Genomic DNA, 11,926 nt, shown 5'->3' with positions numbered 1-11,926 from the left:
CAGTCTGGCCCCTGTACTGTTATCAGTCTTGCCCCCGTACTGTTATCAGTCTGGCCCCTGTACTGTTATCAGTCTGGCCCCTGTACTGTTATCAGTCTGGCCCCTGTACTGTTATTAGTCTGGCCCCTGTACTGTTATCAGTCTTACTCCTATACTGTTATCAGTCTTGCCCCTGTACTGTTATCAGTCTGGCCCCTGTACTGTTATCAGTCTGGCCCCTGTACTGTTATCAGTCTTGCCACAGTACTGTTATCATTCTAGCCCCTGTACTGTTATCAGTCTTGCCCCTATACTGTTATCAGTCTGGCCCCTGTACTGTTATCAGTCTTGCCACAGCACTGTTATCATTCTAGCCCCTGTACTGTTATCAGTCTTGCCCCAGTACTGTTATCAGTCTGGCCCCAGTACCGTTTAAATATCAGTCTGGCCCCTGTACTGTTATCAGTCTAGCCCCTGTACTGTTATCAGTCTTGCCCCTGTACTGTTATCAGTCTAGCCCCTGTACTGTTATCAGTCTGGCCCCTGTACTGTTATCAGTCTAGCCCCTGTACAGTTATCAGACTAGCCCCTGTACTGTTATCAGTCCGGCCCCTGTACTGTTATCAGTCTAGCCCCTGTATTGTTATCAGTCTAATACTGCCCCTGTACTGTTATCGGTCTGGCCCCTGCACAGTTATCAGACTAAAGAGCAAAACGCAAACCAGATGTCAATTTATATTTTCATTTATTTAATCTATTATAATTTCTGAATTAAGGACAAGACTGTAAATAGACCCCATATTTATTATATACAAAACATGTAAAAGAAGTCTATTGATATGAGTGTATAAAATGATATGTACAAGATTATAAAATTCACAAAAGGTACCTTGATTAAAAAATATCATATAAAAAAAAGTGTAAAAAACATTAAAAATGGAATGTACAGATTTAAATTTTACAATTTTTTTGAAGAATACACAACAATATGAAGATTCCAGTAAACAAGTGTACCTTGAATGGAAACTGACACTCGTCTATCTTTCTTCAGCAATCAGGGATCATAACCCATCAAATTATATCATTTCAGAGTTACAGGACTTGCACCAATGTGCATCATTATGAAGATATTATTTTTTTTATTATTTATGGCAAACAATGATTCCCCCCTTCAGTAACTATGTTGACAACAGCTACACAAAAACAATGACAAATCGGAGCCTTTTTTCTTTGAAAAGCGGACAAACGCTAATAAATCTTGACTATAATGGCTTTGTGAAGCACTTAAAATTGCTAACATAATAAAAATAATATCAAAATGTTTAAAAATCCAAGAAGCTTATCCTCCATTCCTAAACTATCTGAGATATATAATGTCATCCATAGATGGCTAAAATGTCCAGACTTTCAGGGGCTGATTTCTTGAACAATCTGAATGAAGCCGGTCACAAAAAAATAATACAATCTCATTGAACAACAAGGTGATAGTATCAGTCCGAGATGGGGAAAAATATATTTTGATATAATTATGTGCCTTATTATTGTTCACCATCTCGGACTGGTACAGCTGTCAACGCTGGCTCCGGCTGGTACAGCTGTCAACGCTGGTTCCCTTGGAGATGTTGCCACACTTGTTTAACAGTTACCATATGATATCTGTGGAGAAATGATTTTTTCCTGCCTTGTAAGTGCATGTAGGTGATGAAATTAGAACCTGACACTTAATCGTTATCACTTTGCATGGCCTAAACAAAATGATGAAAACCTACATATACACAAATATGCATCAAAATAATGTCTGTAAAATAGATAATACTATATTTATAACATCAATAAACAAATAAGGAGACAAGTACTAAATACCTGTGATAGTTATTGCCAAAAAGGAGAAAATACATCTAACATATATATAGATAGTGGATTAGGAAAGCTGTAAAGTCATGAACTTATCACATTTCATTGTAATGTAGATATGACAGGAGCCGCACAGAGGGAACTCCACTGCTAGTCTGTTGTTTTTTCTATTGAATAAGGGAGGTTAGTCAACATTTATAAAAGCCGGAGATAAGGACTTTGCTCTATATGTGTATCGTCTGTGGCAACATGTGTATACAGTTTCCTCTGAATATTTTAAACAGATCTTGAGTTATGACTGTGGTTGAAGTTTATGTACTACAATAATGACACCAAGACACTAAGGCCATCACAACGCCCTGACTTGTTTGTCTTCAAAAAACAGAAGACCTCAAAATCAACAAATCATAATACACATGCTGCAGCATTGTAAGTCGCAAAAGCTTCACATAAACAATGAACATGTGAATTATAAAAGAAACAATTCTATGAAATACAAGAACAACCTTTATGAATTACCATGATTATTTTTTCTTATACTCAAAATTGACTTCAAAGTCAGAGTTATGGGAACTGGTGTGCATGTAAATGTGAACATTTATGATAAGTTTCATGTGGATATTTATTTAAATAGGTTTTGGAGTGAGTTAACATAAGAAACCATGGCATAACGTGTCAGACTCAACTCAATAAGGTTTGAGGGGATCACAGTGTATGCTCTGACCAGCTTAAAGAACTCTGTATCGTTATTAACTGTTCACGTCATTGAAACTTGGAACACACATCCAAAAACAGGGAAGCTTAATATAATTGTGTCATTTAAAAAACAAAATAAAAGTAACAAATAAAAACCAAACATGAAAAGAAAATAAATTTTTGTATAAAGCTACTGTGTGTTTTTAAATTAAAGGCTGAAATGAAATATGGAAACTAATACTATTTTACATTGTAAAAGATAAACACTATAGTATATATATATTATTAATTTTCATCATGATTTTAAAAATCATATATATACCTGAATGGTAAAAATATAGCGAAAAAATGAAGCTTTTCCAATATGGCCTCAATAGATGACATGAAATGTACACAAAATAATCTTTTTAAAAAATCAACAAAATATAAAAATGGAATGGTTAATATTCTCATAGTCTACATTACTACCTACACAACCTACAAATCCTACTAATGTTTACTTAAAAATGTCCAATATTTTTGTCAAAATGTAAAGAACGAATTCATCACAAAGTCCATGACTTCTAAAAATTGACAAAAATGTTAAATGACATATGCCCTGGAAAAAAGGATAAACAAACAACAGGATTTAAAATCAGAGATGGTTTAAGTATTTTCTAAAAACCCAAAGAAAAGAAATGGCACCAAGTAGAAATACATTAACAGAAAGAAAGTTTCCAGCACTGATGTCCCTGCTTAGATCGGAGGTATCGGAGAGAATGTTGTCAATGATGTGCACGATGCCGTTAGACGCTCCGATGTCCCACATTATGACTCGTGCGGACATACTTCCCCATAGCACACGCACCACTGCAAAAAGAAAATACATTTATATTCTAATACCTGTTACCTACAATTCTGTGGAAGGTAAATGCCAGCAATACTACGTTTCAAATATGGCATTCACACTTGGATAATCATGGTCAACTATCAACAGAAATGACTAGATAAAGTCTTCGAGATGGAATTCCATGTTTCCATGATTTGCCTCTCACTATGACCATTACTGCTACAGAGAACTGGTTCAATAACTAGAAATAAAGCTGGCTATTTTAATAGATGAATTCCTAAAATTCATCATAGCATTACATTCAATGGTTCAATTACTAGAAATAAAGCTGGCTATTTTAATAGATGAGTTCCTAAAATTCATCTTAACATTGCATTCAATGTTCATATTAAAGTGCAGCAAATTGCTTATAAAGTTACTTACAGTTTTCTGTTTCTCGTTTTATCATCAAATCCTCCCCGTTATCTGCTGTGTATCGAACAGACTGGCCCACTATAAAGTTCTCCAGGGAGATAACTTCATTTGGAATCACCAGTCTTCTCAGCACCTTCAACATTTAATACAAAGCTTAAACTGGAATCATGTATCAACTACATACTCATTTATAAAGAGCACAATTTATGACAACCAAGGCTTGTCCAGCGTTCTCAGTGAAAACAAGTGGTCGATATGATCACATCAAAACAAATATTTATATATACAGCCAGAATGATAGGAATTCACTACACTGATAGACATGTATGCAGGAATTCTTAAATCGAGAAATATGGACCTTGTTAAGTATTGTTCAAAGCTCTCAAATCATGTACCCAACACTCATGTTTGCATTAAGGCCATATTCAGTGAACTCAACATAATATTCATATTTTATACATCTATCCTTAGTTCCTACTTACCCAACGATATCGGTCCACCTGATTTCTAATAGACCGCCCGAATCCCATCAAACCATAGTTGTAAGTAGCCGTACCGTTTGGCACGAAAAACGTGAAGCGGCACACATTGTAGATATCTCCACACACCCCTAAACATTGCAAGTCTCATGAAATACCGTAGTTGTAGTTTAAGTAACACATACTATCAATGTAATACTTTAAAATTAAACATATTTATACCCAGACCACTGAAAGCTGATAACGAAGTTTGACGACTAATATCAAATGGAAAAGGATAATAACTTAACAAATATTTAAACTACATGTAGTGTAACTGGCCTTGCTAAACACATGGATGAAGTTATTGTAAATTTGTGAATAGATGTCTTAACTGATCGTGAGGGTTAAAATTGAAAGATAAGGTACACTGAACATACACAGGGAACACAGGCATCATTTAACTGCTTCATAGCTGGATATGTTACTTTCTTACTACATTTTCAACTAGCTTTGTGCAGAAAAAAACAATCCTTAGGCAATACCCTGTAGTCCATTACATCTGCAATCTTTAAATGGCTCAGATTACCCACGCAAGCCATGGACATTTATGTCTACCAAAATGTTAATGTTTTTCAGTCCAATGTCCACTTACTGTAAGATCCCTGACCTCCTTGATAATTATTGCTCCCAGTGCTAGGGTATTGGTTCCCATAGTTGTTGTTATTGCTACCAGCATAATTACTGCTCCCAAACTGATTTTCTCCATAGGAACCCTGGTTGCCGGGATACTGTTGGTTGTTCGGATATTGTTGGTTGTTGTTTGGGTATTGTTGGTTGTTGTTTGGGTATTGTGTATTTGCTGGATTTTGACTGTTCGGATATTGACTGTTCTGCCCTGGATATTGTGACTGCCCATTGGAGTTTTGTCCATACGGATTAAACGTCTGAAAGTAGAATACACACATAATAAATACAGAGGAACCCAAAGATGATTGTTAATATATATAAATTGACTTTCTTTAGTGGGATGTACATCTTGTAAACCCAAATGGAAACTGTCGCCCATGGCTTTATGTCAAACAATTCCAAGATTGCTATATTTAATTTTATAACCACAATATGTCAGTTATAAAAGTCAAAGCATAAACCACCTTTACTGTATATTATAACGGTGCTTTTATTTAAAAAAATATTTTTCCCGAAAAACGTCAGAATTTTTTTTAAAAATATTGTCATTGTATCTGCTATGAGTAAACAAAGGGTCTCTGCAACACTGACTCGCTCAAACAATATCTGTACACCCTGTATTCTTATCTTACTGCCAATGATGTCAGCTGTTAACAGTTTGACAGCGTTTAACAGTACAACAGAAGGTCACGGCGCAGGGGAACCAATTAAATTGTTGACCGCTGTAGTTTACTATATGTTATATGGAGAATTTAAGACGTGAGCTATAATAAATCAATATATTCCATCAATCAAACTGTATTTTGATATCCTTTTCGCTGCCCCTAAAAGCTTTTAAATGATGAATATACCATATTGGACAATCATAAATAATTCACCATTGCTGTTACTATCATTCTCACTTTACTAAATGCTTTTGTAGTTACAGTTGAACCCGTTGGCTGAAACTCCTAGGAACCAGCAAAAATACCTTAAGCCTTGGAATTTTTGAGCCAAGCGGGAATGCTTACATTAAGTACAAAGATATTGGTCTTTTACATCCAGTTTGAGCCAACGAAATTTTGTGCCAAGCACGTTCGGGCCAAGCACGTTCCAGCCAAGCATGTTCCAGCCAAGCATGTTCAAGCCATAGGGGTTCAACTGTAACGTACCCTGATGTATACTCACTGTAGTAAAAACGTTTTGTCCATTGGTGTAATCATAGAATGTTTTCTGTGGGAGCGGGATTCCAGTTGGGTTAAATGTTGGATCCTTGAGGTAAGTGTTCAGCCCTGTCATTTTAATGTCGTTCCAGGTGTACCTGAAATTATGGGTACAAATGTCACTCAAGTTGATGAATGTCCCCTTTCATGAGAGAATGAGAACTACTGACTGTTCTAGCTGGAATCATCTTCTCAAGATTCATCACATGCATTATAAGGTATTAATAATACTGAAAAATGAAACCAAATACACATATTTTAAACATAACGGTCAGATAAGGTTCCTCAAACAATATTACTTATTTTGAGTCTCTTATACCAGGATCAAGGTTTAAGCATACTATTTTTGTTTTGGTATAATTTGCGTTTATTACTTATTTCTGATATAAAAAAATGACAATTTTAAAGGAAGGGTTAGGGTTATAATTTAATTATCTTAAATAACCCTAAATTATCTTTATGATAATCTGTTTTGTAAAATCAATTTTGTTTCTTGAAATGAAATGTCCGATAAGTGACAAATTATACTCACAGGAGATATTCATCATATTCGATAGCTGTGGGTATATCGGCCCACGGTATTCCTGGCACAGCGTTTATCAGCTGTAGTCTCCCCTTGTTGGTGCAGTCAATATCTGGGCGTATAATTCTGCCTCGAACATTGCCACCATTCATCCATGTGTCTGAAAATGCACAATGATTAACCCATCACTGTTTATTCAATATTCTGTCAACAAACACACTGCAAGTGAATGCCAATGGTCATCTGTTGGTGGATGGCAGAGGGTTGTCATTAAGAAGCATCACAAAGCCATGTTTTAATGCAAGAGTTACAGTCCTAAAATTGTTACAGATGTGGTTTTGTCCTTAGCAAAACGTGTATAAAGTTTCATTTGAATATCTTAAATAATTTATCAATAATGGCTCAGATAAAAGTTGTTGCCATTAATGTCACCTACGAATTAACGGCTGTCACCTAAAAGCAACATGCAAGCCACATCTTACCATTTCCGTCATTGTAGACAGACAAAAAGACAGAGAAATAATTCAGGACTTATACAATTTACTCAGGGTTTATAACTTTAGCAGCAAAATCTTTATTCAAATCTCAGAATTAACTAGTTAAACAAAATGACATTCTACCATGAAGAATATTTCATGTTTATGAGTATGCTAAACACGCAGACATAGGTTTGTAAGTTCATTTTCTGATTGTTACAACTGTAAAAACTTAACCACAGAATGGTGAAGCATTAAAGAACTTTCTTAATTAAATTTTCTTCTTATATTTCTAAAGAAAAAGGACATAAGCAAACAAAGTGATCTTTATCTTCCACATCAATGGCAAGCAAGAAAGACCATAATTATGTTTGGTTTATAGCTATGTTATTTCTTTTGCATCTAAAACAGAGAACAGTCATTATTTCCAAAAGCAAAGTCTTAGGGCAAGATATCTCATAATTTATTATTTCTACTTCAATGTTAACACTACTGTACCATAACCTTACCATTTCTGTCATTGTAGACCACAATGTTGACACTACTGTCACCATAACCTTACCATTTCTGTCATTGTAGACCACAATGTTGACACTACTGTACCATAACCTTACCATTTCTGTCATTGTAGACCACAATGTTGACACTACTGTACCATAACCTTACCATTTCTGTCATTGTAGACCACAATGTTGACACTACTGTACTGGGTCTGGCGTCTCCAACGGACGTCGTAGTTGTTGTTCATTCTTGATACCTCAATTTCCGTGTCTCGTAAAATACACAGTCGTAAAACCTAAAACAACAGCAAGACATAGATATGTATTACACAGCTTAAGTCGTTATGATAACTCAAAACATCAAACTTCACACAAATAACAAACTGAAAACAAAAAATGAAAACAAATTAATTATTGTGCCACAATCATTGCCACTATCAATCAGAAAAAAAACAACAAAAAAATATTGACAACTGATAACAAAATAGTTTCAGACAAAAAGTCACTGATAAAGAGCATTCATCCTGCTCCTCCAGGGGCCCCCTCCAACCCTATCCCTAACCATCCAGGGGGAGATAATAATCCCATTTCACAATGTGATCTCTATTCCTCCGTAAGTCATTATTCTACCCTGCCCCACCACTAGGAAATGATAGACCTGTTCTTACATAATCTGCCAGTGTTCTGTTGAGAGAGATCTCAATCCCTCTGTAGGCCATTATTCTGTCGAAGGCTGAATCCGTGGGTACAAAGATGTTAGCACCGATGTTACTGATCAGGGATGAAATGTCTGGAGAGGCCTGGTCAACCAGGTTTTTGAATTTGCTGAAGAAAACAAAAGCATTCATAGATGTATTGAAAGAACAGATAACATAATTGTATCATTGTATTTCAATTTTATGATGATCAAGAAAGTGCTGCCACAACTTCCTGTTTTTATTCTTGTTTTATGCAATTTACGAATACAGCTATTTCTTATAGAAATATTTAAAATGATTTAGAAATGATTTTCTAATGATTTGGATACACACAAAGATGAAGGACTCAATTTTATTATTCCATCTCAAGTCAAAACACTTCTATAATTGGCTTAACAAAAATTGTAACAAACTATGACAAGAATGTAAATGAGGATTTACAGAAGCTCCTGATACAAGCTATACAAGTCCCCCCAAATCATTTAAGGTCAGGTTTAAGAGATTATCAGTTTGTAACAAGAGCGCAGCATAGTAAATGCCGATATGTTATTTATAGTCAATAAGGGTTATAACTTGACACTTATTAAAGCAAGAGTTATGGGCCTTGCTACACATGTGCACATTCTCACTGGCAATAGCAAGAGTTATGGGCCTTGCTACACATGTGCACATTCTCACTGGCAATAGCAAGAGTTATGGGCCTTGCTACACATGTGCACATTCTCACTGGCAATAGCAAGAGTTATGGGCCTTGCTACACATGTGCACATTCTCACTGGCAATAGCAAGAGTTATGGGCCTTGCTACACATGTGCACATTCTCACTGGCAATAGCAAGAGTTATGGGCCTTGCTACACATGTGCACATTCTCACTGGCAATAGCAAGAGTTATGGGCCTTGCTACACATGTGCACATTCTCACTGGCAATAGCAAGAGTTATGGGCCTTGCTACACATGTGCACATTCTCACTGGCAATAGCAAGAGTTATGGGCCTTGCTACACATGTGCACATTCTCACTGGCAATAGCAAGAGTTATGGGCCTTGCTACACATGTGCACATTCTCACTGGCAATAACAAGAGTTATGGGCCTTGCTACTCCATGTTAATATCTTACATGGTTATAATGTTATGTCCAAGTTTTGTCCAAGTTTAAGTTTTTGCATGACTTTTTGTCAAACTGTATAGCCACATAATTTGGCAATTATTTAAGCCAGAATTATGGGTCTTGCTGTACTTGCGTGTATTGTCTACGGCAAAATATGTGTACTTAAATTAACTGAAATATTTGGAAAGTTTTTTGAGTAATGGCAAAGATTGAAGTTTGTGCAACACAACTCTGACACAGAGGATATGACAAAAAACAAACACTTTCCCTTCTCTCAAAATACATACAAGTCAATCGGAGCAATCAAATAGCTACCATAGTGATGCAGGTACCCCTCAATTGTTGGTTTATGTTTAAAAGAGGAAATACAACATCTCCACTCACCATGTAAGACCGTCCTGGCACAGTGCATTGATCTGCTCCCGTACGGTATAGTACACAAATCCCAGCATCCGATCCACAAGGTGAATAACGCCGTTGTCCACAGTGATGTTTCCCTGCACGATCTGGGCTGTCACCCCTCCACTGCGTACCAGAACTGTAAAGAATATCAATTGAAGTATGGACATGTGACTTATATCTGGACAAGGCACATAGACAATTCTATCCAAGTAAGTGTTTCTTAAGAAATTATTAATTATGTTAGCATAAACAAAGCTTGACTTCCATAACAATAAAATTGGGTCACCAACACCAACAAATTTCATTTATGGTTCATATGCGCATATATATTAAGTGTATTGTGCTCTACAAGCCTCAATCATTGTAGTATGGACAGCTTATGGGGATAAGGACAGAGACAAAACTCTTCAAATCTATAACATTGTTCTTCATTAGTATGGACAGTGTATGGGGGTTAAGGGCAGAGACACAACTCTTCAAATCTGTAACATTGTTCTTCATCAGTATGGACAGTGTATGGGGGTGAAGGGCAGAGACAAAACTCTTCAAATCACTAACATTGGTCTTCATAAGTATGGACAGTGTATGGAGGTTAAAGGCAGAGACAAAACTCTTCAAATCTGTGACATAGCTCTTCATCAGTATTGACAGTGTATGGGGGTTAAGGGCAGAGACACAACTCTTCAAATCTGTAACATTGTTCTTCATCAGTATGGACAGTGTATGGGGGTTAAGGGCAAAGACAAAACTCTTCAAATCTGTAACATTGGTCTTCATCAGTATGGACAGTGTATGGGGGTTTAGGGCAGAGACACAACTCCTAAAATCTATAACATTGTTCTTCCATTGTTCTCCATCAGTATGGACAGTGTATGGGGGTTAAGGACAAAGACACAACTCTTCAAATCTATAACATTGTTCTTCATTAGTATGGACAGTGTATGGGGGTTAAGGACAGAGAAAAAACTCTTCAAATCTATAACATTGGTCTTCATCAGTATGGACAGTGTATGTGGGTTAAAGGCAGAGACAAAACTCTTCAAATCTGTAACATTGTTCTTCATCAGTATGGACAGCATATGGGGGTAAAGGGCAGAGACAAAACTCTTCAAATCCATAACATTGTTCTTCATCAGTATGGACAGTGTATGGGGGTTAAGGGCAGAGAAAAAACTCTTCAAATCTATAACATTGTTCTAAATCAGTATGGACAGTGAATGGGGTTAAGGGCAGAGACACAACTCTTCAAATCTGTAACATTGTTCTTCATCAGTATGGACAGCATATGGGGGTAAAGGGCAGAGACACAACTCTTCAAATCCATAACATTGTTTTTCATCAGTATGGACAGTGTATGGGGGTTAAGGGCAGAGACAAAACTCTTCAAATCCATAACATTGTTCTTCATCAGTATGGACAGTGTATGGGGGTTAAGGACAGAGACACAACTTTTCAAATCTATAACATTGTTCTTCATCAGTATGGACAGCATATGGGGGTAAAGGGCAGAGACAAAACTCTTCAAATCCATAACATTGTTCTTCATCAGTATGGACAGTGTATGGGGGTTAAGGGCAGAGAAAAAAACTCTTCAAATCTATAACATTGTTCTTCATCAGTATGGACAGTGTATGGGGGTTAAGGGCAGAGACACAACTCTTCAAATCTGTAACATTGTTCTTCATCAGTATGGACAGCATATGGGGGTAAAGGGCAGAGACAAAACTCTTCAAATCCATAACATTGTTCTTCATCAGTATGGACAGTGTATGGGGGTTAAGGGCAGAGACAAAACTCTTCAAATCCATAACATTGTTCTTCATCAGTATGGACAGCATATGGGGGTAAAGGGCAGAGACAAAACTTTTCAAATCTATAACATTGTTCTTCATCAGTATGGACAGCATATGGGGGTAAAGGGCAGAGACAAAACTCTTCAAATCCATACCATTATTCTTCATCAGTATGGACAGTGTATGGGGGTTAAGGGCAGAGACACAACTCTTCAAATCTATAACATTGTTCTTCATCAGTATGGACAGCATATGGGGGTTAAGGGCAGAGACAAAACTCTTCAGATCTATAACATTGTTCT

General features: G+C 36.5%; 1 protein-coding gene across 2 annotated transcripts in view; it reads right to left on the bottom strand.

Annotated features, from left to right (window-relative positions):
- Window positions 1-767: 767 nt before the first annotated feature.
- Window positions 768-11,926, bottom strand: part of LOC128222224 (uncharacterized) — a 29,645-nt gene continuing 18,486 nt past the window's right edge. For both annotated transcript variants that reach the window (XM_052931162.1, XM_052931161.1), the window contains exons 7-15: window positions 9,814-9,967; window positions 8,290-8,446; window positions 7,788-7,917; window positions 6,655-6,805; window positions 6,088-6,220; window positions 4,886-5,177; window positions 4,255-4,382; window positions 3,782-3,905; window positions 768-3,378 (exon numbers count right to left, since the gene is read on the bottom strand). In XM_052931162.1, the coding sequence (XP_052787122.1) occupies window positions 3,164-3,378; window positions 3,782-3,905; window positions 4,255-4,382; window positions 4,886-5,177; window positions 6,088-6,220; window positions 6,655-6,805; window positions 7,788-7,917; window positions 8,290-8,446; window positions 9,814-9,967 (1,484 nt within the window). In that variant the 3' untranslated portion in view covers window positions 768-3,163. The remainder of the gene's footprint in view (window positions 3,379-3,781; window positions 3,906-4,254; window positions 4,383-4,885; window positions 5,178-6,087; window positions 6,221-6,654; window positions 6,806-7,787; window positions 7,918-8,289; window positions 8,447-9,813; window positions 9,968-11,926) is intronic.

This window comes from Mya arenaria, chromosome 16 (genome assembly GCF_026914265.1).
Source record: "Mya arenaria isolate MELC-2E11 chromosome 16, ASM2691426v1".
Taxonomy (NCBI): Eukaryota; Metazoa; Mollusca; class Bivalvia; order Myida; family Myidae; genus Mya; species Mya arenaria.
Note: the sequence above shows the minus strand (reverse complement) of the source record. Positions and strands in the feature narration are given on the sequence as shown.